This window comes from Nomascus leucogenys, chromosome 7b (genome assembly GCF_006542625.1).
Source record: "Nomascus leucogenys isolate Asia chromosome 7b, Asia_NLE_v1, whole genome shotgun sequence".
Lineage (NCBI taxonomy): Eukaryota > Metazoa > Chordata > Mammalia > Primates > Hylobatidae > Nomascus > Nomascus leucogenys.
Window position 1 is genome coordinate 11,637,848 of NC_044387.1, and position 27,739 is coordinate 11,665,586.

General features: G+C 55.7%; 1 protein-coding gene across 3 annotated transcripts; it reads left to right on the forward strand.

Annotated features, from left to right (window-relative positions):
* Window positions 1–5,854: 5,854 nt before the first annotated feature.
* SUN2 (Sad1 and UNC84 domain containing 2) lies at window positions 5,855–26,947 on the forward strand. Of its 3 annotated transcripts, none has more exons than XM_030815536.1 (18): window positions 5,855–6,107; window positions 9,223–9,381; window positions 10,513–10,688; window positions 10,862–10,999; window positions 11,544–11,639; window positions 12,004–12,097; window positions 13,079–13,149; window positions 15,466–15,593; window positions 18,678–18,932; window positions 19,673–19,750; window positions 20,193–20,236; window positions 20,834–20,999; window positions 21,326–21,547; window positions 21,842–21,926; window positions 22,280–22,395; window positions 22,546–22,713; window positions 23,041–23,133; window positions 25,275–26,947. In XM_030815536.1, exons 2-18 carry the CDS (start codon window positions 9,260–9,262, stop codon window positions 25,386–25,388), a joined length of 2,166 nt encoding a protein of 721 aa, XP_030671396.1. In that variant the 5' UTR covers window positions 5,855–6,107; window positions 9,223–9,259; the 3' UTR covers window positions 25,389–26,947. The 3 variants fall into 3 exon arrangements, with proteins under 3 accessions (XP_030671396.1, XP_030671397.1, XP_030671395.1); XM_030815537.1 differs by lacking the exon at window positions 5,855–6,107 and adding an exon at window positions 6,494–6,818; XM_030815535.1 differs by lacking the exon at window positions 5,855–6,107 and adding an exon at window positions 7,057–7,228.
* Window positions 26,948–27,739: the final 792 nt, after the last annotated feature.

The window sequence follows — 27,739 nt, forward strand, 5'->3', positions numbered from 1 at the left end:
TCACACACATACACATTCACATAAACATGCACACACATACACACATAATTCTTACACATTCGCACACACACATTCACAGTCACACACTCGCACACACACGCACACATACATTCACGCTCACACACAACCCTCACACACACTCATACACATACACATTCACACACTCGCACACACATTCACACTCACTCCCCTCACACACTCCCCATACACACACTCACACTCAGTCACACACACATTCACACACTCCCATACATACACTCACACTCACACACACTCTCACATTCTCACACCCACCTGGAGGTGAGCCTCTCCTGGACATGGAGGGGAGGGGGCATCCCTGGTCCCTGGCTCAGTTGATCCTGCCCCACCATCCCTCCCTTCAGCATCAAGAAGCCGCCCTCTCCAGCCCTCAGCTCCTGGCCACCACGCCCTACCACCGAGCCACTTCCTGCGTCTCAAGCCCCTGGAGGCCCCGGGCTGGCAGCGGCAGGCTGTTCTGCATATGATGCACAGGTGCATGGACAGGGCCCTGGGAGGTGCCACCTGATGTGCTTGACTGCAGAGCCGACCCAAGCCGAGCTGGACAGCTGCCCACATGCAGCTGTGTGCCATCAAGGCCACCCACCCAGACTCCCTGCACCTGGATCCCTCTGGCTGTTGGGAAGCACTGTCCCCAGGGAAACAGAGGCACTGGGGGAGGGGCGGTGGGCACAAAGGAGGACTGAATGAACTGGGGTCCCAGGCTCAAATGCCCTCAGCCATGACCACTAGCCCTCCGGCTTCCCTGGGGACCACCCTCAGTGACTCACTGCATGCAGGCTGCAGTGCTGACAGCTGGGTGTTGAGTGTCCCTGCATGGGAAGCACACAGGCCACACCCACAGCAACACTGCTGGGAGAACTGGCGGCCTAGAGGGTCCTCCCACCTCTTCTGCCTCCACAGACACCTGGCAGGGAAGGGAGCAGGGCAATTACTTCCCCTGCTCTACAGGCAAAAAAGCCAAGACCAGAGCAGGGGTTGGGGGCTGCAGCCCTGCAGGAGGGAAGTGGGTAGACCGGGGAGTTTTACCGGGGTCGGGGGCACTCGGGTTGTGCTATGGCGTTCCAGCTAGCCCAGGGGACAGAGCTGGACGTTGCAGTGACAGGGCTGGATGGGCAGAGGCAACTCTGCCAGCTGTCTCCACGCAGGGGGCCTGGTCCATCTGGCAGCTTCCCCACCAGTGAGCTGAGCGCCTCACTGCTATCCCCTCTGTCTGGTACTCTTGTCCCCTCTGTCCCCGGCTACTCCTCTTGCCCTTTCTTTCTCCAGAGGTCTCTTTCTCCAGCAGCTTCTCTGACTCCCCAACTCTGGTTACGAGAGTCAGGGCCAGACCAACTCTCCACTAGGCACAGCAGGCCCAGGGCCAGGGCCATGAATTTTCAGGGGACAACAGAAATGTTTTAATTATTTGTTTAATCAGAAAGGAAAAAAATGGATATAACCTAGCCGGCTTGTGGATAATGACATAGTTGCAAATAACAATATTTAATACTTTTTCTGGAGGAGGGGGCCCATGAAAGTCACACTGGGTCCCTTTGAGCCCTGTGTCCCTCCTGGGCACGAGTCTCAAGTGTTGTGATGATCTGCTCACATGGCTGCCTTCTCCACCAGACAGTGGGCCCCGGGAGGGCAGGGGCATGTCTTACATTGTCAGAACAGGCAAGCAGTAAGTGTTTGCTAAATAAATAAATGCTTATAAATAAAAAAAAAAAATAGCCTTGATTGCTAGTTAGTGATAGTTAGCAATCCTTGCCTAGGGCCAGGCACTGTACTGAGCTCCTGTGACACAGACACACTGATATCATCCCCGTTTTACAGATGAGGACATCAAGACAATGAAAGGTTACACTTGCCCACGTTGTTCACCAGGAGTGTCTGCATTCCAAGCCTGCTCTCTGGACCACTGGCCCAGAATGTCCCCATGGAAGGTGGAGCAGCTGGTGGATGTATGAAGAGGCTGAGTCCAGGAGGAATACCCTGGCCACGGGGCAAGCAGGCTATGTCAGCCCCTGAGTTCTGGCCCATGGATCGGTGCCCTCAGGAGCTCCAGCGCTGCCCCAACCTCCCTCGTGAGTGCACAGCCAGCTCAGGCCATTCCTCCACGTGGGCAGCACACACTGAGCCAGATGCTGTGCTCAGGGTGTTGGTGACAATGACGGCTAATTGGAGCTTAAACCTACCGAGTGCCAGCTCACTGCAACCTCCACCTCCCGGGTTCAAGCAATTCTCTTGACTCAGCCTCCTGAGTAGCTGGGATTACAGGAATATGCTACCATGCCCAGCTAATTTTTTTGTATTTTTAGTAGAGACAGGGTTTCACCATGTTGGCCAGGCTGGTCTCGAACTCCTGACCTCAGGGGATCCGCCCGCCTTGGCCTCCCAAAGTGCTGGGATTCCAGGCATTCATCACTGCACCTGGCCGAAAGATTAGAATGTCATCAGGCAGAGAAGCAAGGAAAGGCATTCCAGGCTGAGGCACAGCCTGAGTAAGGGTGCAGGAGTAGGAGAGGCCTTGGGGTGAGGCCCTAGGAGTGCAGGTGAGGCCTGCAGGAGATCTGTGTCTGCAACCACACCGGGGAACGGGTGATTTAAGATTGGGAAGCTGCGGTCAGGCAGTCGCTCGATGAACGTTTATTGAGCGTTTATTAGGAGCCAGGTACTGTAATAGGTGTGGGAGACAGACATGACAAAGGTGCAGTCACCCACAAGAGTCTGGCCAAATCTCTGCATGCCTAAGACTGTCCCTCTCAGTCAGGGACCCACGTTGTGTTCCTGGCACCCTAGCTGACCCACTTTGTAACCTGGATCCCACGCCTGTACTCCTCGGAGTAGGCTTCTTCCATAAAATGAGCTTAACTGAGGTTGTCACCTGGTGACGGAGCTCTTTGAGCTCTCAGGATGAAAGATTCTGTAAATACAAAGCCTTTGTCACCAGACTGGGTGGGGTGGAATAGGGAGCCCACATCAGATCCCCAAGGGTGCAGAGAAACAGCTCCCGGGAGTTGGAGGGAGGGTCGGTCGCCAAGCTGCCCTGAGGTTACCGCCCTCTGACAGCTGCCAAGCGTGTTCCTGCAGCCAGAATGCCTGACATGAAAGTCCCCCGCCCCCGCCAAGGCCTGCCTGTGATGGTTAAATGACAGACGCCAACACCCTGGCTGCTGACTGATGCTGACAGCAGGGAGGGAGACGTGGAGGTGGCCTGGGTTGCAGGCAGGTGACTGGAGGCTCTTCCTTCACTCTTGTGTTCATAGGACGCTGAGCACCCACCACGACCTGTCACTGTCCAGTGTCCATGGGGGAGGCAGACAGGCACACAGCACATTCCACCATCACGTGGGGTGTTAGAGGGGAGGCCCTGCTCTCTGGCAGCACAGAGAAGCCCACCTGACAGATGATGGGTCCAGGACAAACCAAGTGCCCAGCCTCCTCCCGTCTCCCCGCAAAGATCATGATGACAAAACCCCTTTGGGATGAAGTAGTTCAGAAGTCCTTTGCTCACGTGACCCTCACGCAAGAGGAAACGAGACCAGAGAACCCCATTGACTTGTCCAAGGCCACAGAGCTCATCGGTGTGGCACACAGGACAGTTATGATTATTCTGATTCCTTGGCTTGTGGCTTCATCACTCCATTCTCTACCTCCATGGTCACATTGCCCTTTCCTCGTCTTCTCTGCCTCTCTTTGGTTTTTTGTTTGTTTTGAAACAGAGTCTTGCTCTGTCACCCAGGCTGGAGTGTGGTGGCTTGATCTTGGCTCATTGTGGCCTTGACTTCCCAGGCTCAAGCTATCCTCCCACATCAGCCTCCTGAGTAGCTGGGACTACAGGCACACACCACCATGCCCAGCTAATTATTTTCTTTTTTTGTTTTTCTTTTCTAGAGATGCGGAGGGGTCTCACTAATTTGGCCAGGCTGGTCTTAAACTCCTGAGCTCAAGCGATCCACCTGCCTCAGCCTCCCAAAGTGCTGGGATTACAGGCCTGTGCCACAGTGCCCAGCCCCTATCTTTCTCTTAAAGGGATACTTGTGTTACACTTAGGGCCCACCCTGATAATCTAGGATAATCTCATTTCAAAATCTTTAGTCACATCTGCAAAGTCTTTGCATGTAGGTAACAGTCACAGTTTCCAAGCATTAGTACCGAATTCCTGTAGCAACCATTATTCTGCCTGCTCCCAGCCCCCAGAGGATGCAGAGTTTAAGAGGGGCCTGCCTTCAGTCAGCCTGTGGGCAAGAGCCTCACACATCCACTCAGCACATCCTGGGAGGGGACCTGGACTCCCCCACGACCCCGGCAAGGCCAGACCCCCCTGTCTGCTAGGACCCTCAGAGAGGGGGAAGCAGGCTGTGCAATGGGGGCGGTAGGATGTGGAAACTCCATAGAAGTGGTTAGGACAGAATTCTGGGTTAAGCATCCCAGAGATGAGGAGTCAGAGAGGTCCTTCCCTTACCTGGATCCTGCCCCTTACGTCTGATTTGAATTCTCCTTTCATTGCTCCATTCAGCAGACACTCAGACCAGAGCCAAGCTCGGTACCAGGCTCCGGAGAGCTTGTCCATGTCCTCAAAGAGCTTGCAGTCTAAACCTAGGAGTGATAATGGCCAGCACCGTGGTCTCCAGGAGGGTGGAAGAGCAGGAGACTCTTCTCTTTCCAGAGCAGGCAATGGAGGCCCAGGAAAGGGGACTGTTTTTGTCTGGAGTTGAGCTGAAACCACTTTAGCATGAGGGTTTTGCCTTTCCTCAATCCCCCGACCCCAGAGCCTTCCTGTTCCTGCCTCGGTGATTTTGTCATTCTTGTCTTGTTTCCTCTTGGTACTTTAAAAGTAAAATAACGACTGTTCATCTGCCCTTAGAAGGGCTGGCACAGAAAGTGATTCATCCCAAGCTGTGCACCTGCTCTATCTGTACAGTTGGTGGATGGGGAGCCAAGGAACAGGACCTCTGGAGTCAGGCGGCATTTTACTCAAATGCTGAGCACTCCTTCCAAGTTTGAGTAAGGTAGAAGAATGAGTGGCCAGCCCTGCCTTCCCACAGCTCAAGGGCAGCAAGCACCGTCCTTAACACAGAAGAGCTGGCCGGGCGCGGTGGCTTATACCTGTTATCCTAGTACTTTGGGAAGCCGAGGCGGGAGGATCACTGGAGCTCAGGAGTTCGTGACCAGCCTAGGCAAACATAGTGAGATCTCGTCTCTATTTAAATAAAATAGAAAATCTGTTGAAAACAAACAAAAAAACAGAAGAGCTGTCGTGAAACTTGGGTGCTCTGGGTAAAGCTTGGGAAGAGGCAGGGCCTCCCAGCATGTCTGGAATCCCCAAATTAGCAACCTGTTTCCTTGTCTGTAAAATGGGTGTAGAAATGGCTGGCTAAGAGGACAATGGCACTGGTGCCGGGGGCTGAGCAAGCCCTCGACAGCCTCACCGAGAGCGCACCAGGGGCCACCCGCGCGCTGCCGCTCCCAGGGCTCCCACCCTCCCCTCGGACGCCGGCCCGGTGAACCAGCCTGCGGGCGCGCGTGGGGGCGCTCGGAGCTGTCTCAGGTGTTCTGAGCCGCCAGATCGGGAGTCCAGTGCCCTACTGAGCCCGAGCCCCAGCACAGGCTCCCGTCGCGTCCTCCCGCAGCTCGGGGTCCCCGCCCGCCCAGCGCCTCCCACGCGCGGACTCCTAGGCTGAGCGCGCAGGGCAGCGGGGCCCACGCGAGGGCGGGGCGAGCCGGGGCTTTGTGTTCAAACCGGCCAATGGGTGGCGGCGGTGGGCGGTGACGGCCTGCGAGGCCTGGCCAATGGGCTGCGGCCTGTCAGCGTTGACTGACAGGCGCACACATACAGAGTCGGCCACACGCGCGCCGCCCGGCCCCACTCGCGCAGCGCGGGCCTCCGCCGGCCGCATTGTCCGCCCGCCCGCCTAGTCCCGCGCCGCCGCTCTTCGCGTGCCCGCGCGCCCCAGGCCTGGCCGCCGTCTCGCCCTGCGCGGAGCGCCGCCCGCGGGATCCCCACGCGGAAAAGGGGCGCGCCCCGGCGGCGGGCGGGCCTCGGACGCCCCCAGCCGGGCTAGAAGCCGCCGCGGCAGCAGGTGAGTGCGGGCGAGCTCAGGAGAAGGTTGGGGGGCCGCGGCCCGGCTTGACCCCGGGTCACCGTCGGGCCACTCGGGCGGGGCCGCGCCGCCAGGCCTGCTTCCTCCTCTCCGGGCCGCGCTGGGCCGGCTCCAGCCCCCACCCGGGTCCGCGGCCGGCGCCCTGACTCACCTCCCGGCCTCCGCCCCGCCGGCCGCGCCACTGGTCAGCTGGGAGGGCGGTGTCTGCGGGCGGGACTTCCCTGGCAGCCTCCCGGGAGGAGGAGGGCAAAGGCCGGCTGCCCCAACCCGGCCCCGGGCAGCGCCTACGGGTTTTGTGCCAGACAGGCTGTTTCCAGGGACAGGCAGTTCCCAGCCTCTGCCTGTCAGAACTCAGGGCCTCAGAGGAAGGCCCGTTTTGTTCAGTTCTAAAACAAAACAAAACAAAGCAATGGGGGGCGCGGTGTGACTTAGAGAGCCAGGAAGGCGCGCCTTTGGTGACAATTTCTGCAGGTTTGGCCTGTGGGAATGAGGGCAGAAGGAGTTAGCACCGGGCGTTTGGCAGGTCCCACAAGGGCGTGTGGCCTGGCTGTGCCCAGGGAGTAGAAATGTCACGAGGAAGATGCCCCAGATCTGGGTTAAGTCTGAAGATGGATGGAGATGTTTGTGATGGGGAAGGGCGGAATTGAGGAAGGATGTCGCCCAGCTGAGAAGTGGGGAAGGATGCTTTAGGTGAGCGTTTCCTAACTGATTGTTGGGGAGGAGGTGGGGCGGGGGTGGTGTCTATTACGATTCGCAGTAGTAGATTTCAGCTCCTAGAGGCTCACTTCTTGTTTTGGAGAATGGAGCCTCGACCTTTTTCATCTTATGAAAGCCAGACTCAATGGTAAACTCTTTTGTGATGCCAGGATGCCGCAGGAAAGACTAAGAGGCATCTCTGGGAGTTCTGGGAGGGCGGAGGCGGGTGCTGACAGTTTTCAGCACTCCCCCCTCAACCTCCATCAGAATATTTAGTTCCTCCCAGCGGAAGCTTGGGTATGGTATAAACATGTTGCCTCGTTTCTGCCCTGGGCAAAGGCGTCACCTCCTTCAGCAGGACAGGGGCTAAGAGGAGTCCCTGTGTGGGCAGCTGGAGCCTTCAGGTAGGGACCGCACGGGCGGGGCAGGGAGGGGGGAGGGGAGATTACCTTATAAGGACAGGAATAGAGACAAGGACCCAGGCCAACTTCCTGCTTTTCCTACTACCAATCGGTCCCTTTTCCAACACCAGCTAAAAGTAGAGGGGGATGCCAGATGGGCATCTGACCTGGGAAGACGCCAAGAAGGCCAGGACATGAGGCTGTTTGTTTTTCAGAGGAGGACTTTCTAGCTGGACTAACCAGACCTTCGGGTTTCTGCAGCCTGGGTTGGGAAGTGTACTTCTATACCCACCACACAACCCAGAGAACTGGTCATTTAAGTATCAACCAGGAATATTAGAAGTGATCAAAAGTCACAAGCAAGTGCTAGGAATTCTCAAGTGACTTTGTCGTATGGGCCAGCAGAGGCACTAACGTTGAGACTCCCCATGTTGGCAGTCGGGGACTTTGAATTCAGGTGTCTGGACCTGAGCGATTCATTAATCTTCCTCATGTCACAGAGTGCTACCTTTTGCCAGATCTTTGCACTTTGGCTTCCTTTGTTCTCATTACCAGTTCCAGAGCCTTGATTTCTGCCCCACATGGTGACTGGGACTGACTGTAATTCATGCTGCCCTTCTCCTCCCTATTTTGTTAGTTTGCTAACAAATATTTGTTGTGTAACAAGTTTGTATACAGCCTTGTTTTGTGCATGTGTGGGGCTAAAAAAGATTCTAGTTGAGGACACACAACTAGAATCTTCAATACATTCCTGAAACAACTGGAAAACTTTAAGGCTGAGTAGAAAGACCCAGGCCCTACAGCCTGTCAGAGCTGAGCCCAAACCCTGGCTTTGTCACTTACAGGCTGGGGACTGTGGGCAAGTTGCCCATTGCCTCGGTGTCCAGGTTATTCCCTTGTAGATGGGAGTAATGATAACTACCTTGCATCTAATAATCATAAATGGGGTATACAAGGAGCCCAGTCCCAGCAGACACTTACCATTTTATCATCATCTTACCAAGATGTGGCAGCACAGTGTGCGCCGTTGGGACAGAGAGTGCAAGCGCCATCAGGACGCAGGTGGGAGCCTGGCCAACTTGGTGAAACCCTGTCTCTATTATTAAAAAAAAAAAGAAAAGAAAAGAAAAGAAAAATCCTTTTGGCTGAGCGTGGTGGCTCATGCCTGTAATCCCAGCACTTTGGGAAGCCGAGGTGGGCAGATCATCTGAGGTCAGGAGTTGGAGACCAGCCTGGCCAGCATGGCGAAACCCCATCTCTATTAAAAATACAAAAATTAGCCGGTCACAGTGGCACACGCCTGTAATCCCAGCTACTTGGGAGGCTGAGGCAGGAGAATCGCTTGAACCTGGGAGGTAGAGGTTGCAGTGAGCGAAGATTGCACCACTGCACTTCAGCCTGGGCGGCAGAGCGAGACTCCATCTCAAAAAAAAAAAAAAAAAAAAAAAAGAACCTAGGTGGGATCTACATGGGGAAGGTTTGAAGGTTTTCCATCAAGGTTCGTTGGGGCCCTCGACTAACGAGCACATGTCAGCAAAGGGACACAGCTAGAGCGAGACTGGGAGAAGTCTCTAGGGAGAAGGCAGGTGGGGCGGCTGGACCACCGGGCGTGCAGGCAGTGACCAGAAGCACCAGAGTCTCTGCTACTTGTCAGAGGTTGAGGAAGACCCAATTCTGGCTTATGCGGAGCTCAGCACCATGAAGGATAAAGACAAGGAAACTGAGAATTGGGAAGCCTGTGGAAAGCGCCCTGGAAGAGGCTCTAGAGTCACGAAGTAAGCCCCAGGTCGGGCATGACTCCAGCCGCTGCGCAGTGCAGGGGCGCTTCACAGATCCCTGCCTTGACCCCCATCAGGGCTGTTTAGACTGAACGCCAGGGGCCGGGGAGTGGTCTGTTCTCGGCTGTGAGGCGATGCCTCCGTCCCACCTCCTCCAGAGAGGAGCTGGGGACAGCCCCAGGCCTCACATCCAGTCCTCCTCCTCCTCTCTCTCCTTAGATTCTCTTCAGGGGAAGAGTCTACATCCCACCTCATCATGTCCCGAAGAAGCCAGCGCCTCACGCGCTACTCCCAGGGTGACGATGATGGCAGCAGCAGCAGCGGAGGGAGCTCGGTGGCCGGGAGCCAGAGCACCCTGTTTAAAGATAGTCCTCTCAGGTAGGGACCCAAGGGAGTGCCACAGCCCCTGACGACCGCACATGCTTTTGATTACTGCCCGCATGCCCTGTGGTCCAGCCGTCCCCCTGCCTTCTTGTTGCAACCTTGGGCAGAGATCGAAGGATGTGGGCCCCCGTCCGGTCAAGGGGGTCCTGCCTTGCTCCATGTATATGAGCACACAGCACCCATTCTTCTCCCCCTGACTATGAGCCGGGGCTGCTGCCCTCATGCTTAGAAAACAGAAGTGGTAGGCCGGGCGCAGTGGCTCACGCCTGTAATGCCAGCTCTTTGGGAGGCCAAGGGGGATGGATCACCTGAGCCTGACCAACAAAGTGAAACCCCGTCTCTACTAAAAATACAAAAATTAGCCAGGTATGGTGGCGGGCAGTTGTAATCCCAGCTACTCAGGAGGCTGAGGCAGGAGAATCACTTGAACCTGGGAGGCAGAGGTTGCAGTGAGCCGAGATCATGGCATTGCACTCCAGCCTGGGCGACAAGAGTGAAACTCCATCTCAATCTCAAAAAAAAAAAAAGGAAAGAAAGAAAACAGGAAGTGGAGAGAGGCAGCTTCAAGCATAAGCCAGGCCGGAAACCCCAAAACTGCAGGCTGGGCTCACAGGAACCCCCCTGCTCTGGATGGGCGTGTCAGCCTTACCAACCTTCCTGGCCCCACGCCCGCATGTCTCACCACCTGTCCGGCCTCAGCAGCTGGCCAGCGACACGGCTGAGGACAGGCGCAGTCCTCAGGCCACTGGGAAATGGGCTGTGGCGGCAGCTGCCTGGTTGTCCTGCCCCGCTCACAGACATGGGGCCCAGAGGACAGGCCCTGAGGCTTTGGCTAGCTCCGAGGCCAGGTCAGGTCTGTCTGGTTTCAGTGGGTTGTAAAGTTTGAATCTGGCTCCATCCCTAGCTGCCGCTGCCTATCTTGCCCATCTGCTGGTGAGATTCAGAGATAACAGGAGAGGAAGCGCCAGCATTGGAAGAGTCAGGGGAATGGCAGCTGCGAGTTGCCTAGCAACAAGGGAACCCACACCCTGCACTAGGCAGGGCCGCAGGCTGTGGCTTTCCTTCATGCTCCTGGCTGGGCTCATCTCCCTGTTCCCTGCCTCTGCCCTCACGGTTGTCCCACAGGACCTTGAAGAGGAAATCCAGCAACATGAAGCGCCTGTCCCCAGCGCCACAGCTGGGCCCGTCCTCTGATGCACACACCTCCTACTACAGTGAGTCGCTGGTCCGCGAGTCCTACATCGGCACTGGGTTCCCACCCAGGAGCTCCCTGGAGGAACTGCATGGTGACGCCAACTGGGGTGAGTGTGGAACCCTCCCTCCCAGGGCTTTGCTTCCTCCACCTCCCGCAAGATACTCCTCGCAGTGTCCCCTGCAGTCCCCAGGATTCCCTCCTCAGAGCACCTCTCTCCAAGACCCCACTTTTCAGAAGCTCTTGGAGGCCCAGAAGAGCCCCTGGTTCTTCCCTGCACAGGCGAGGACCTGCGGGTGCGGAGGAGGAGAGGCACGGGCGGCTCAGAGAGCAGCAGGGCCAGCGGGCTCGTGGGGCGCAAGGCCGCCGAGGACTTCCTGGGCTCTTCCTCGGGCTACTCCTCTGAGGACGACTACGTGGGTAGGCGATGCTTCCTCCCTCCTGAGCAGATCCGAGGCTGCTGGGAGGCCTCAGGAAGGCTGGACGGGGAGCCCCAGGGAGCTGGAGAGAGGGCAGCATGTGGCAGGCACACCACCCCTCCCATGCCCGGCCCTGGGTGTGCCCCAGCCTGGCCTGCGGTGGCCCCTGGTGCCTGGGCTGTGACTGCCCTTCACTTGTCTGTCCTCCCCACCCTACAAGTCTGTGGCAACCTAAGACCAACACCCTTGCATTCAGGCCCATTCCAGCACTTTCCTGTGGGGCTCCACACATGGTGGGTGCTCAGTCATTCTGAGTGGTGTGCATGTCAGACCCCATCACCTAGTTCTGAACAGCAGCTTGAGGGGTGGCTGGCGAGGAGAGGGATGCAAACAGGAAGCTATCAGAGGAAACAGAATGCCAAAGAGCTCCCATTTCATTCCTTACTGCACGCTGGGCCTGCGTGGGGCTGTGGTGATGTCAGAGGACAGTGAAGGAAGAGGCTCAAAAGTGACAGAGACTGAGCCAGTGTCCTCGTTCCCCGCAGGCTACTCGGATGCAGACCAGCAGAGTTCCAGCTCGCGGCTCCGAAGCGCTGTCTCCCGGGCGGGCTCCTTACTCTGGATGGTGGCCACTTCGCCAGGTGGGCTGCAACCCGTGCCCTGTTACTTCCATTCTTGGTGGTAGTGCTTTCTTACCCATCTCTCTGCAGTTGGGCATCCTGTCCATGCAGAGAGACCGTAGGACCGTTGGGGAAAGGTCATTCTAGAATAATCACGGGAGCCCAGAGCTGTGGGGGCCCCCTTGCGTGGAGGGGAAGGAGCAGCTGCAGAGCAGGACAGAGGGTGTGGGCAGGTGGGATCCAAGGAGCTGGGTCCCGGTAGGGCAGGACAGAGGCATACTGGCAGGTGGGGGTGGGGTAGGGGCATGGAGGACGGCAGACGGGACAAAGGAGCGGTGCCCCCAGCCACCATGTGGAGGCTTCGGCTTGATGGTCATTCTTCCAGGCCAGCTCTTCAGACTTCTCTACTGGTGGGCTGGCACCACCTGGTACCGCCTGACCACAGCTGCCTCCCTCCTTGACGTCTTCGTTTTAACCAGGTGAGCGAGACTCCACCCTTGCCAATAAATCGCAAGGCCCTGGGGTGAAGGGACTGGTAAAGTGTGTCAACCTGTAATGGTCGATTCTCTGAGGGTTTTCCCCAGTTTCCCTGGAGCCTTTATTAGCGATCACGGAGTAGCCTCCCCAAAGCCCACCCCTGCCTGACAGAGGATGGACTCAGAGTCAGGTTTTTCTCCCCGAATCGATAGCCCTTCGAGGCAGGATTCCAGAGCACAGATTATTTCTTCTTGGACACATTCTACTAAATGCCACACTAGTCCAGCCGTGCCTGGCTCTCAGACACATGATGGCTTTCCTCCTGCAGGGTAGGCCCACTGACTCCAGGCAAGAAGCAGGGTTTCCCAGAAAGTCCATCTTCCTTCTTGGGCCTGGGACAATCTAACCCCCTGAGTTCCCCACTCATGGTCAGAGCCACAAAGAGGCTCTGCCTGAGGATGCTATGGGTTTGTTCCCCAAGTCCCTAAACCAGCAGAACCAGGATTTGAAAATGTGCCCCTTAGGGAGAAGAACACGGAACCCAGAAGTCAGGATCCCTCTGGCCGTAATCCAGGTCCGGGCAGAGGGGACAGCTGGCCACACTGAAACAAGGGGCAAGGATGGGTTTGTGTCACCAAAAACAGGTTCCTTGTTATTATTTAAGGAGTTACTTTTTTTTCTATATTTGCATACTTAGAGGACCTGTCCATATAAAAATTTTCGAGTTTTTCAAAGACCACACTATTTTTAATAACATCAGTAAAATTCAGTCAAAATTGTCCCATCACTCTAAGACCTGCCCAGCAGGAAAGGCTCTGACTTGTCCAGGCCGGCCCTGGCACAGTGAGAAGCTCAAAGCTATCCTCCTTAGCTCTAGTTCAACACCCAGGAAAACATCTCAGGGTACTCCCTGGGTGGAACGTGGAGGCCTGGAGCTCCCTCACACCTCCGCCTCCCCTGTCCTGCCCTCCCGTGTGGTCCAGGCGCTTCTCGTCCCTGAAGACCTTCCTCTGGTTCCTGCTGCCACTGCTCTTGCTGACGTGCCTGACGTATGGTGAGCCTGCGTGGGGAGAGCAGAGGGAGGCACAGAGATGTGTTCACTAGAGGGTGGTGACCTTTGGCAGGCAGGGAAGGGGCAAGACTGGGTGGGGTGAGCCCATGACTGGGCAGGGCCTGAGCCCTGGACCCTGGATCGTCTCTGCATGGTCCTCCCCACCTCTCCTGAGCCTCTTTTGTGCTGCCCTAGGCAGGAGCACACCCTAGTGCCGCAACATTGGGTGAAGAGCGGGATGCCCTTCCCTTATCATTAGCAGTCATCCTCCCTCCACTCCAACAGGGACATCGGCTATGAGGGAGTTATTTTTACAAGATGAAGTTAAATCTTGAGCTATCTTTAAAGTAAAAACAATGAAGCAGCAAAGGGAAATAAGTGCCTTTTTTGTTTGTGGTTTTTTTTTTTTTTTGAGACAGAGTTTTGCTCTTGTTGCCCAGGCTGGAGTGCAATGGCGCGATGTCACCTCACCACAACCTCCACCTCTCAGGTTCAAGTGATTCTCCTGCCTCAGCCTCCCGAGTAGCTGGGATTACAGGCATGCGCCAACATGCCCAGCTAATTTTATATTTTTACTAGAGATGGGGTTTCTCCATGTTGTCAGGCTGGTCTCGAACTCCTGACCTCAGGTGATCCAGCTGCCTCAGCCTCCCAAAGTGCTGGGATTACAGGCATGAGCCACCGTGCCCAGCCATAAGTGCCTCTTTTTTACACCAGTCACTTACCAGCTGCCCTGAATCATCCCAGGTGCTAGCACAGGCCTGCCTTGGTTTTTTGTTTGTTTTGAGACAAAGTCTTCCTCTGTCACCCTGGCTGAAGTACAGTGGCATGAACACAGCTCACTGCAACCTTGACCTTCTGAGCTCAGGTGATCCTCCCACCTCAGCCTACCGAGTAGCTGGGATTATAGGCACGCAGCACCACACACGGCTAATTTTTGTATTTTTAGTAGAGACGGGGTTTCACCATGTTGGCCAGGCTGGTCTCGAACTCCTGACCTCAAGTGATCCACCCACCTCGGCCTCCCAAAGTGCCGGGATTACAGGTGTGAGCCACCACACCCAGTCAGTGATTCTTTTTTTTTTTTTTTTTTTTTTTTTTGTGACAGAGTCTTGCTCTGTCGCCCAGGCTGGAGTGCAGTGGTGCGATCTTGACTCACTGCAAGCTCCACCTCCCAGGTTCATGCCATTCTCCTGCCTCAGCCTCCCGAGTAGCTGGGACTACAGGTGGCCGCCACCACGCCTGGCTAATTTCTTTTTGTATCTTTAGTAGAGATGGGGTTTCACCATGTTAGCCAGGATGGTCTCGATCTCCTGACCTCGTGATCCGCCCACCTCGGCCTCCCAAAGTGCTGGGATTAAAGGCGTGAGCCACCGCGCCCGGCCCAGTCAGTGATTCTTTATAATTGCATAGCAATGTACCCAGAGAGCACTTTCCCGTGCATTATCTCAGTTCAATTTGAGCTTCACCGTGGCCTTGTGGGGTTGCTGTAGTCAGTGCTGTGAACCCATCACATGGAGATGTGCGTGGAGGGGGCTCAGTGACCTGCTTAGGGAGTGTGTGCATGAAGGCCATGTCCATGCTGGACTTCAAGCCCCATGGGCATGAGCTTCCTTTTGCACCTGCCAACCACTGGTGCTTGAGTAGCGAATGGAGCTTTATCAGGACAGAAAGCCCTCCCTCCCCCACTCCCCCACCACCTGCCCCAGAGCTCAGGAGTAAACAGGTATCAAACAGATGGCCCTGAAAACAGAATGAACATGTCTCTGTGTGGCTGCAGCTTGGTGCTCGGGTCTGGGCCACGAGCAGCCTCTCTTAGAGGGGTTGGTGCTTCCTGTTGCAGTGACTCTCAGCCATGGCAGCCCATGACAGTCACCAGGGAGCTTTACAAACCCACCTATGCAGGGGCCCCACCCCAGGCCAATTAGCTTTCTCTCCGGAGGGCAGGGCCGGACCTGGTTGTACTAAAAGCTCCCCAGGTGATTCTGACGTCCAGACAGGGCTGAGAACCATCAGGTCCTCTGGGCTGTACCCTGGATCATCCCTAACTCATCCAAAATGTTTTCTCCAAGTTTTGCCATTTAAGAAAGATGAAGGATTCCCGTGGGGGTGTGAGAATGACTATGCTCTGAGGTTGTTAGGTGGAAGTTGCCACCTCAGAGAATGGGGGCACCTGCATCCCTCTGATGCCTCTGGAAGGGCACAGCTCCACGAGTGGGACAGGCCACAAGCACTGGCAGGGATCAGGCAGCCATCCTCCCTGGCGCGAGCCTCTTGCTGGAGGCCTAGCCGGGGTAACACCCTCTCCCCTGTGCACAGGCGCTTGGTATTTCTACCCCTATGGGCTGCAGACATTCCACCCTGCTTTGGTTTCCTGGTGGGCAGCGAAGGACAGCAGGAGGCAGGATGAGGGCTGGGAATCCAGAGACTCATCGCCACATTTCCAGGTGAGTCTCTGACGCTGGTAGCTCCCAAGAGCTTAGCAATAATTAGGTGACAGTGAAAGTGGTGGGTGCGCCCTCAGCCTGCCTCACACCGTACACACAAAGCTGAGGCGTACTGTTAGTTGCCATCTTACAAGGCACAGAAAACAGAAAGAAAAGGAATCCAACAAATTATCTTGTCTACTTTGTTCCTTTTCAATACTGTTTCACAAATATTTACTGAGCACCTTCTATGACTAAGATAATATCCCAGTCAGTTACCTCTTACCACAGATAATCCACCCCTAAAAGCAGTGGCTTAAAACTACAATATTTGATTAGGTCATGAGTCTGTGGGTTGTCTGGGTGGTCTTTCTGGTCTGAGAAAAGAGAAGCAACCTTGGCTGGGCTCGTACTTGCCTGTATGGATCTGTCTGTCTACAGTTGGCTGGGGGGGTGTCAGCTGGGGGCCAGCTGGTCGAAGCCCTTGCCTAGGACAGCTGTACTCCATGTGCATTTTGCTCACCTGGCAGGCTAGCCCCAGCTGTTTCTCATCGCACCCAGGCAGGGTTTCAAGAGCAAACCAAGGCAACCAGACCTTTGAGGCCTTGATCCAGAACCAGCACACCGTCACTCCCGCCACATTCTGTTGGCTACAGCAAATCTCAGAGCCAAAACCAGATTCAAGGAGAGGGAACTAGACTTCACCTCTCAGCAAGAGAACCCACAAGGTCACATGGCAGAGGTGCGGCTGCAGGGAGGAGTGAGGGATGGTGGCCATTTTTATAATCTGCCAGAGTCTAAAAATGAATCAGGCCCAGGCTGTGCCCTCAAGGAGCCTGCAATCAGCGTAACCAGAAAGCAATGTGAGCACAGGCACTGATACTGACAATTTAAACCTCTAAGCCAAGCCTGATGGCTCACATCTGTAATCTCAGCACTTTGGGAGGCCAAGGTGGGAGGATCACTTAAGGCCAGGAGTTCGAGACTAGCCTAGGCAACACAGTGAGACCCTGTCTTTATTTTTAATAAAACTCTTCATTTTCTAATTATAGTTATTTGACCTGCACTTGCACCTCACTGAATTTAACTTTGTATCACATTTTTATTATTCATTTAAAAATTTTTTGAGACAGGGTCTCATTCTGTTGTCCAGGCTGCAGTGCAGTAGTGTAATCATAACTCATTGTAACCTTGAACTCCTGGGCTCAAGCGATCCTCCTGCATCAGCCTGCCAAGTAGCTGGGACTACAGGTGTACACCACTATGTCTGTCTAATTTTTTAAAAAAATTTTTGTAGAGACAGGGTCTTACTATGTTGCCCAGGCTGGTCTTGAACTCCTGGCTTCAAGCAATCCTCCTGCCTCAGTTTTCCAAAGGGCTGGGATTACAGGCATGAGTCACTGCACCTGGCATAGTATCACTTTTTCTTTTTTTTTTTTTTTTGAGACAGTCTTGCTGTGTCACCCAGGCTGGAGTGCAGTGGCACGATCTCAGCTCACTGCAGCCTACGCCTCCCGGGTTCAAGCGATTCTCCTGCCTCGGCGTCCCGAGTAGCTGGGACTACAGGCGCGCACCACCACGCCAGCTAATTTTTGTATTTTTAGTAGAGACAGGGTTTCACCACGTTGGCCAGGATGGTCTCTATCTCCTGACCCCATGATCTGCCCGCCTTGGCCTCCCAAAGTGCTGGGATTACAGGTGTGAGCCACCACGCCCAGCCGGTATCACATGTTTAACCATCTCTTTTTGTATATATTACTTTCCAGACCATGGTCTTTCCAATTTTATTATATGTGCTGCCAAAGTGAGTACCACACCATGATCTTATTATTTTACAAAATAATGACATCTATGACTTTTCCTTTTTTCACCATTAAAGACATTAAATACAGTTCAATTTCAGAACCATCTTTTTTGTAAAAAAGGGTAAGTAAAAAAATATGAATATATCTTGTATTAGCAACATTTGCATGAAGTTAAAATAAAAACAGCTTCCTGGTCTGGGAGAGGCTGTTGGTGAGGCAACTGGGGCAGAGGATTTTTTGCTGGTTTTTGTGGGCTTTTTTTTTTTTTTTTTGAGACGGAGTCTTGCTCTTGTTGCCCAGACTAAAGTGCAATGGCACGATCTCAGCTCACTGCAACCTCCGCCTCCCAGGTTCAAGCGATTCTCCTGCCTCAGCCTCCTGAGTAGCTGGGATTACAGGAGCCTGCCACCATCCCCAGCTAATTTTTGTATATTTAGTAGACACAGGGTTTCACCATACTGGCCAGGCTGGTCTCGAACTTCTGACCTCAGATAATCCACCTGCGTCAGCCTCCCAAAGTGCTGGGATTACAGGCGTGAGCCACCACATCCCACCCGTTTGTGTGCTTTTTGAGTCATGCAAATGTAGCGCCTATTTAAAAACCAGGATTTCTAAAACTCAGAACCTCTGCTGCTCAGTAGCTCCCTGCCCTTTATTTGACAGTTTTTATCACTTCTCTTGGCAATGATTTTGTTGTTAAGCCAACAACATTCTCAAATTCATGACACACTATCAAATGCCACCCTCAGTCCAAATGACATTTATTCCATTTTCTCTGTGGGACATCCAGCTAAAGAGGAAAAAGAACATATTTTCAAATTATTCTGTCTCTTAGCCATAATTACCTAGGGAAGGAGTGAAAGCCACTGAGAGTCCACAGACAGAACTCGCAGCCCTGGCTCCCCTGCCCCTGTAGGAGGCGGGGAAGGAGTGAGCTTCAGGCCAGCAGGGTCCACGGCCCCCTGCAGCCATCCTGCCGCTGTCAGTCCTCCCCTTGGACCGTCCCTGCACTCAGACCTTCTCCCCAGCCCACCTTCCTTCCTCCTCTGGGATCAGACTTCTGTACTGTGTCCTCAGGGACCCTCCTCTGTGGCTGGCACCCAGTGATCCCCGGCTCCCAGCACACCCAGCTCAGAGGTCGGCAGCCCCTGCCCACGAGCTCCAGCTGGCCCTGCGTGGCCTTATGCTGGAACGTCTCTGGAATCTTTTCCCTTCCTGTGTTGGCTGTGTCAGGGTGGTCTTTGGGAAGCATTGTCATCCAAGGGTCCCTCACTCCGTGGCTCTCTCTCCGCCCTGCCAGGCTGAGCAGCGCGTTATGTCCCGGGTACACTCTCTGGAGCGGCGTCTGGAAGCTCTTGCTGCTGAATTTTCCTCCAACTGGCAGAAGGAGGCCATGCGGCTGGAACGTCTGGAGCTGCGGCAAGGGGCTCCTGGCCCGGGAGTCGGTGGTGGCCTGACCCACGAGGACACCCTGGCACTGCTGGAGGGGCTGGTGAGCCGCCGTGAAGCTGCCCTGAAGGAGGATTTCCGCAGGGAAACTGCTGCTCGCATCCAGGTAGGAGGCAGAATACCTCAGGGTGGGAGGTGGGTGACACCCATAGGAAAGCATGAAGGTGCCCAGCAGGAGAGAGAACAAGTGTCATTTGGGATCAGACAGCTCTGCCTTTTGGCAGTTACTCCCGTTCTCTTTTTCTTTTTCTTTTTTCTTTTTTTTTTTTTTTGAGACAAGATCTCACTCTGTCACCCAGGCTGGAGTGCAGTGGCGTGATCTCGACTCACTACAACCTGTGCCTCCCAGGTTCAAGCGATTCTCTTGCCTCAGCCTCCCGAGTAGCTGGATTATAGGCGTGCACCACCACATCCAGCTAATTTTTTTGTATTTTTAGTAGAGACAGGGTTTTACCAAGTTGGCCAGGCTGGTCTCGAACTCCTGACCTCTAGTGATCTGCCCGCCTTGGCCTCCCAAAGTCCTGGGATTACAGGCGTAAGCCACCACGCCAGGCCTCCTCACCTTCTCTAAGCCTGTTTCCTCCTCTTTGATGGAGGCCATCGTGTCTCCCCCACCCCCATAGTGAGCTGTGCAAGTAGAAAGCCCCAGCATGGTGCCTGACACGTGCAGTGGAGCTGAAGAGGGAGTCTTGCGTGGTTCAGAGAAGCAATGTAGCCTGAAGGCTGAGAGCCAGGGCTTTGGAAGCAAACAGACCTTGTTTGAATTCCAGTTCCACCACTTCCTAGTCATAAGGGTGCCTATAAGCATGACTCCGTCAGACCTGTCCTCTCACTCCTGTCTGACAGGAAGAACTGTCTACCCTGAGAGCAGAGCATCAGCAAGACTCAGAAGACCTCTTCAAGAAGATCGTCCAGGCCTCCCAGGTCAGCGGGCTTGGGCACTGAGGGCCTGTGACCGGGTCCTGACCCCATCCAACATGTTCACCTCGGACCCTTCGGCCCTTCCAAAGGGACTGTTTGGGTGTTGCGTGGGGAGGGGCGTGCCCTCCTCTGACGTCTCTGTTTAACCCCCGACCCCTTGGTTGGAGAGCTGTGCAGGGGCTCCCTGGGGTGTGCCAGGGCACAGCGGCCTGTCATGCTGGTGTGCACGTGCTGAGTGTGGGTGAACGGATACCTCAGTGTGTCAGACATGGACGAGACTCATGAGGGCTTTGATCAGGAAGCCAGTTTGATTTTTGCTGCAGGGGTCAAGAGACCTTGGGCAGGGGTGTGGTTAAGCAAAGATGCTAACAGACAGTAGATCCTACTCTGGAACACCAATTTCTGAGCTGGGTATTTCTTGTATTTGTCCCTTCTTCCTACACAGGAGTCCGAGGCTCGCATCCAGCAGCTGAAGTCAGAGTGGCAAAGGTACTGGGCGCCACCAGCTGGCCTTGGCCTGCTCCTCCCCAGCCCCACCCACTCTCCAGGCAGGACTGGGGAGCAGAGCCGCAGAGCAGAGAGTTCTGATCATCTTGCCAAGCAGAGGGTCGGGGGAGGGGTTGAAACCCAGCTCAGGACCCCTGCCCAGGGCCTGTCTTTGAGGTGCCATGGAGGTTAGCAGGGGGGTCCTGAGGGCAGGGGGCAGGCCCTGTGAGAGGACCAGGATTCATTTATAGACACAGCGTCCTTTCTTACAGGCTCATGTAGCTGCCTTCTCATGGCCCAGATGTCCATGCTTGTGGAGGATGTGAGAGGCTGAGGCAGAGTACATTCTGGACTCTGGGCTTAGAAAGGAAGCAGGCTCAGAATTAGCTCCTTGGGACAGGCAGGCCAGTTCCTGGGCACCTGCACTGTGTTCTGCAGCCAGAACCCCCAGGAGAGGCCTTGCCCCTTCTCATGTTCACGATGAATGCTGGGCACCCGCTCTCATGACAGGAGCCCACTAGGGGGTCCTCTTTCTTCTTCGGTGTGGGCTTACCTCCCACCAAAGAGATCCGAGGCTTACTCTTCTCTCTCTGGGACCAGCATGACCCAGGAGTCCTTCCCGGAGAGCTCTGTGAAGGAGCTGAGGCGGCTGGAGGATCAGCTGGCCGGCCTGCAGCAGGAGCTGGCGGCTCTGGCACTGAAGCAGAGCTCGGTGGCGGATGAAGTGGACCTGCTGCCCCAGCAGATCCAGGCCGTGCGGGACGACGTGAGTGGGAACCGCCAGGGCCCTGCTGGTCCCTCTCCTCCTCCTTTGAGACCATGTGTCCTGGGGCCTGCAAAGCAGGCACCCCTCGCCCCTGCAGCCTCTGTTATGCCCAAGAGACTGTGGCGCTGGCCTTGGCACATATGGGCTCTCATTGACAGGTGTTCTTCCTGTTTTTCTGTCAGTGCCCATGGAGTGTTCATAACTCTTTCCTCCAGTGGCCTCCCTCCTACCCTATCCCTGCTATCCAGCTAAGCACTGGCCCTGTCATAGCAGCTCCTGCTGTCCCTGCAAGCCCCCCAGGGTGACACCCTTTTGGGTTCCTATAGGTGGAATCTCAGTTCCCGGCCTGGATCAGTCAGTTCCTTGCCCGAGGCGGAGGGGGCCGCGTGGGGCTCCTTCAGAGAGAGGAGATGCAAGCTCAGCTGCGAGAACTGGAGAGCAAGATCCTCACCCATGTGGCAGAGATGCAGGGCAAGTCGGCCAGGGAAGCCGCGGCCTCCCTGGGCCTGACGCTGCAGAAAGAAGGTGTGATTGGAGTGACAGAGGAGGTGAGGCCCACATGCCCCTCTCCACACACCCACCCACAGCTCTCCTCCCTGGGAGCCCTGGACAGTCCCACACTTCCAGCTCCCTGGCAGGTTCCAGGATGGAAGTGCCAAGCAGGAGGCTTTGCATGCTGTGGGGCCGGCATGGGTGGGTGGCAGTGTGCCCACATCTGCCTGGGCACCAGCACAGTGCAAGCCTAGAAGGGGTCAGCCCATGGGTCCTTGGCCCACGGCCACAAGGTGACGGGGGACATGTCTGCTCCCTGCTGCAACCGTCTCCTGGTGCCTGCATTGCAGCAGGTGCACCACATCGTGAAGCAGGCCCTGCAGCGCTACAGTGAGGACCGCATCGGGCTGGCAGACTACGCCCTGGAGTCAGGAGGTACGTGCCCTGCTTTCCTCGCTTTGCCTTGTCCTGGACCCTGCAATGGCCAGTCCCCTGGCATCTACCAGGTTGGTGGTGGGGCAAAACAAGCAAAGCTCAGGATCAGCAGAAATCACCCAACCTAGAACCCATCACAAAGGCAAGTGGCAATTCAGGGAAGTCAGGACGTACCGAGCACCATCCTGGGCCAGGGAGAGGCTGACCTTTAAAGCTGCTCTGAGCGTCTGCGTTAGGGTTAAAGGCTAGGCCTGGGGCATCTGCCATCCGCCTTCAGCGAGGAGACAGCCAATGGCCTGAGCTGGGCCCTCCTCCCATGCGGGAGCCCACCCTGCCTTCTTCTCCTGTCTCAGGGGCCAGCGTCATCAGCACCCGATGTTCCGAGACCTATGAGACCAAGACGGCCCTCCTCAGCCTCTTCGGCATCCCCCTGTGGTACCACTCCCAGTCACCCCGAGTCATCCTCCAGGTGGGCACCTGGCAAGCACAGCAGCGGGGGCTCTGAGCACACTGGGGGCTGGTCCCATCTGGGGTCAGCAAGAGCTGGGGTCAGCAAGAGCTGGGGTCAGCAAGAGCTGGACTCAGGGCCCTGTCCTGACATGACTTTCTGCTCCTCCAGCCAGATGTGCACCCAGGCAACTGCTGGGCCTTCCAGGGGCCACAGGGCTTCGCCGTGGTACGCCTCTCTGCCCGCATCCGCCCCACGGCCGTTACCTTAGAGCATGTGCCCAAGGCCTTGTCACCCAACAGCACTATCTCCAGTGCCCCCAAGGACTTCGCCATCTTTGTGAGTATCTGTCCCGTGGTGGGGCCGGAGGGGCTGCAGGAGGATCCTGTGGGCCTCTCTACTGAGGATCAAGTCAGGGTGGCCCTTGGACTGGAAGGGAGGGGAGTGGATTTGGAAGAGGAGGAGCCAGGGTGAGAGACAGCACTTCAGTCCCTGTTACCTCAGGCTTTGGAGGCAGAAACTGTGGCACAAGAGAGTGAAGTGACTTGTCATAGGCCACGCTGGTGCCTGATCTGCTGGGTGGGAGGAGCAGGGATTGGAGTGGGGAGGGGTGTTCTCCCTGCTCCAGCCCCCCGCCCCGCCCACTTCCCTCCGCTCTCTTTGCAGGGGTTTGACGAAGACCTGCAGCAGGAGGGGACGCTCCTTGGCAAGTTCACTTATGATCAGGACGGCGAGCCTATTCAGACGTTTCACTTTCAGGTACGGGATGCTGCTGTGCTAGCAGAAGCGGCGCAGACTCCCCATCCAGGCAGTAGGTGCTCCCTGGGCACTTACCCTGCCAGGCATGGGATTCAGAGAGGGAAGCCCTGCTCTCCTTTCCCACAACTCAAGATGTGACATCCAAATGGGGTGTAACACGCATCCTGCAGATGTCAGCACAGGGGAAGCACCTTCCAGAAGGGCAGCATGAGGGAAGCTTCCTGGAAAAGGACACCAGGAGGCGGGCTTTACTCAAGAGGGGTTGGGTGGCCAGGAAAGGAAGGCCAGCAGAGACGTTCAAGGAGCCGCCGCCAGCACATGCCAGGGCGCGGGCATTCTATCATGGCCAGCTGGAGCCTCAGGCAGTGCATGCGGCTTAAACTTCAGTGGGCATCCAATCTCCTAAGTCAGTTAGAAATGCAGATTCCCAGTCTCCACCCCAGGAGAGTCTGGTTCCTTAAGGCTGACAGGACCCAGGAGCCTGCATTTGAACAAACCATTGGCCTAAGCCCCACACCGGGGGAGTCCTGGAGTGAGGAATTGGGTTGGCGGGGATAGTGGGAGGTGGACAAGGGACAGTGGCAGGAAGAGGAGGCCACAGAGAGGCAGGAAATAAGCCCTCAGGGGCCTGGGGGAGGCAGTGCTGTGCTTCAGGTGACAAAGCTATGTCCATTTGACTAACATCACTATATAACTCGAAGGGGGCGAGCCTGGGCCTGGGAGACCCGTCAGGAAGTGGTTGCGGGAAAGCAGCCAGAACAGGATAGGTGGGGGAGTGGGGTGTTGGGAGTGAGGACAAAGACGTAGCAGGGAGGGTCGTGAATGTCTGGTTGGATGGGGTGGGAGGAAGAAGCCACTGCGAGGGGGGCGGATGTGGAGCAGGGAGCAGGTCTGGCTGAGTCTGAGGTACCTATGGGACAGTCTAGTGGGGCTGTCGGGGGGGCCAGAAAGAACTGAGTTGTCGTCAGCTCTGAGGAGGTAACGAGCCCGCGAGAGAGGTTGGGATTTCTCTTTTTGTTTTTGTTTGTTTTTTTTTCTTGAGAAGGAGTGTCGCTCTTTCACCCAGGCTGGAGTGCAGTGGCGCCATCTCGGCTCACTGCAGGCTCCGCTCCCCGGGGTTCACGCCATTCTCCTGCCTCAGCCTCCTGCGTAGCTGGGACTACAGGTGCCCGCCACCTCGCCCGGCTAATTTTTTGTATCTTTAATAGAGACGGGGTTTCACCGTGTTAGCCAGGATGGTCTCGATCCCCTGACCTCGTGATCCGCCCGCCTCGGCCTCCCAAAGTGCTGGGATTACAGGCGTGAGCCACCCCGCCCGGCCGGGATTTCTCTTTAGGAAAAAGTATAGAGGCCAGACGAGGTGGCTCATGTCTGTAATTCCAGCACTTTGCGAGGCCAAGGCGAGGGGATTGCTTGAGCCCAGGAGTTCAAGACCAGCCTGGTGAACACAGCAAGATCCCATCTCTACAAAAAATGTTAAAAAATTTAGCCGGGTGTGGTGACATGCACCTGTGGTCCCAGCTACTGGGGAGGCTAAGGTGGGAGGATCCCTTGAGCCCAGAAGGTTGAGGCAGTAAACTGTGATCACACCACTGTACTCCAGCCTGGGTGACAGAGCAAGACCCTGTCTCAAAAAAAAAAAAAAAAAAAAAAAAAAAAAAAAAAAAAAAAGAGGGTAGAAGACAGAATGATGTGCCAGAGAGAAGGGACAAGCCAGGAGTGTGCTAGGCCTGTGGCATCTGCCCAGGTAAGATATGCTGCTAACACCATTCCCAACACTGTGGCTAGGCAGAGGCCTGATGGGCACTTGAGAAAAAGAATCAAGTGTGCCATACATCAGCATCTACGAAGCCCTCTATGAAGGTGGTTCTATCTGTTGATCACAATAAAAAAGTGATTGTGGATGAATTCATTCCGGTTTCAGATGAAGTGTGCTACAGGTGGCCCCTTAACCCACTGGTTGGAAACACTGCTCAGGAGACTAAAGATAGGAGCTTTTGAAGCTCGGTTCTCTTCAGAGCCCCAGGGAAGGAGCAGGGGAGCCATCTGGCCCTAGGCGAGGCTGTCTCCCCTTCCCACCTTCTCTGTCAGTGAGGCCTCACAGGTCTCTGATGCTCTTAATCCCTTTCTTCTCTACCCAGGCCCCTACGATGGCCACGTACCAGGTGGTGGAGCTGCGGATCCTGACTAACTGGGGCCACCCGGAGTACACCTGCATCTACCGCTTCAGAGTGCATGGGGAGCCCGCCCACTAGCCCTGCTTTCTGGTGCCTGCTGCCAGCCATCTGGGAGTGGGTGAACAGCACCCCGCCGCTTCCTCCACACGCTTGCTCGGCGCTCTGACTTCTAGGAGCACAAGAGAGGAGCCTGTGGCCCCATGCAGATGAGAAGGACGGGCAGGGTCTCCTGAGCAGCAGGTGGCTCGAGGCAGTTAGCAGGCTCCAGCAGCTCCCTTCTTCCTTCCCTCCATGCCCGTGGCATCTGCTTCCCATCCTGGGAGTGTGTATATATGTAGCATATCATGGGGGACTGGGAAGTTGGGAGAGGTAGGACCTGACTGGTGTTGCCTGGGGTCAGGGGCTGGTGCCTGGGAGCTGCTGAAGGGAGGCCTATGGATGAAGCAGGTGCCAGGGCTGTGGGAGGGGCGAGCTAGGGCCTGGGCTAGGTGAGCTGCCTCTGCCCCTGGGCAGGGAAGCAAGGCCCTCTGGGAAGAGGGTGCTTAGCTCCAGAGCAGGATGGGACTTTCCCCAAGCAGGAAGCACCTGATGGAGAGCTGCCCAGCTCTCTACAAGGTTAGTGCCCTCCACCTAGGGAAGCCTGAACCACAGAGTCCCTGAGGGGCTTCGACAAAAGCGTGTATTTGTCCCGGGGAGGGTAGCAGTGGGCCATGGGGCTTCTTGTGCCCTAAAGGGGACTGGCTCCTGTGATCTTCTAAGGGGCCCAGGGCCAACCCTGTAGGCTTCCCCTCTGCTGGGGACAGTAGTTGCTTTTCTCTCTCCTGATGCTAGGTTGGGGCCCACCCTGCCCCCCATTCCTGCTAGGGCCTGCCAGTGCCCCTGAGCTTGCTTTCCACATTCTCCCGGGGTACGGAGACCTAGACCTGTCTTTGGGGCCATTAGCATCTGGGGTTATAGCAAGAAGAGTGGGGAGCATGGAACTCCTGGGCTCTTGTGGGGACGTTCAGGGTATCGGGGTGGGAGGTCTGTCTGCACCGGCCCCCACATCTAACCAGGCCCTGATGTAGGGGCCCTCTGCTCAGGCTGCCCCCTTGGGCTCTTGCAGCTCTTGTTCAGGTAGTCGCCCTTCTGGTTGGTTCTGTGGGGCAGTTGGTGGGGGCTGGGGGAAGAGGCTGGCAGAAGTTACCCTGGATAGGGAAGGGGGAGGAGGGGACTTTTAGAGCCAGCAGGCCCCACTGTATTATGTATATATTTTTCAAGGTCTGTTTTTCTAACTGAAAAGCTAAGGGCTTGATTCCTAGCCCCGTTCTGTGGGGCACTGGGTGATACTCAGTCTCTTGTTCCTGGCCATGGAGAGGGGCCTGGGGCACTGGTTCCGGCTGTGTCTGGTGGTCCGGCTGCGGGGAAGGGGCAAGAAGGCAGGCAGGCCTTCACTGCAGCGCTGAGCCTCAAATCCACTCTGGAGCATGAGGCTGGATGCAGTGGTGGTGAGGCCGCCCCTGCTCCATCCCGAGGTAGCCAGGCTTTGTTTTGCGCTCTCCTGTCACAAATGCTGCACTATTGGTTCTTAAGTTTTTTATCTCCAGATCCTAATTTATGCCTATGCAAAAAATAAATGATGCCCAAGAGCTGTGGGATGTGGCTTTCATGTGGCTTTTGCCTATCACCTAGGGCAGTTGCTCTTGGGTAGATGAGGGAATGACCTTTGTATATCACCTAGGGCAGCTGCTCTTAGGCAGATGAGGGAATGAATTCTTGGCCAAACGAATGTCCCCGAAGACTTACTCCTAAAGTTCAGACACCCACAACTTTCAGCTAAAGCCCAGTTGTGGTGGGGGATGGGACCTGAGGCAGGTCTCCTCCAGTGTTTGTGGGTCAAGGGCTGGCATGAGGAAGAAGTGAGGTGGCTTTATTAGCTGTCATTGATAACCCCATCACAAAGGGTGGGGCGGGAGCAGTGGGGCTTTCCTGTCTCTCAGTACCACTGAACAGCAGCAGAAAAAGTTACACTTACCCACAGGCCATGTCCACTTGGAGTGCAGTGATTCTCCTCCATGGGAATTTGCTATTTGCCCCTTGGACCTGTGACTGGGAAGGGACAAGGAGGTAGGTCCCTTGAACAGCCAGCAGCTGCCAGCTCTAGGAGAAAAACAGGCCCTGACCTTTCCCACAGATAGCTCCCCAGACCTGGTTTGGGTGGTTCTCTAGCCTGATCCTGGAGCGTCTCATACTGACTGTGGCACCTGGCCCAGGGCTGTTCCTCATCATGACTGAGAAAATAAAGGCAGGAACCCAGTCAGTAGGGAGGGCTGTGGAGACAGCCACAAGAGAGGAGCTGGGTGAGGCACAAATCCAGCCCCCAAAGCCTTGGGACAGTTCCTCAGCCTCTTGGGAGACAGCTGGTCCTGTGCTCACTCCCCTTCACTGAC

Bases quoted from the DNA above. Each gene is read 5' to 3' on its own strand.
- SUN2 (XM_030815536.1), top strand. From the start codon at position 9,260: ATGTCCCGAAGAAGCCAGCGCCTCACGCGCTACTCCCAGGGTGACGAT. The intron at 20,237-20,833 runs GTACTGGGCGCC...CTCTGGGACCAG, and splicing joins CTGAAGTCAGAGTGGCAAAG to CATGACCCAGGAGTCCTTCC. The intron at 22,714-23,040 runs GTGAGTATCTGT...CTCTCTTTGCAG, and splicing joins CCAAGGACTTCGCCATCTTT to GGGTTTGACGAAGACCTGCA.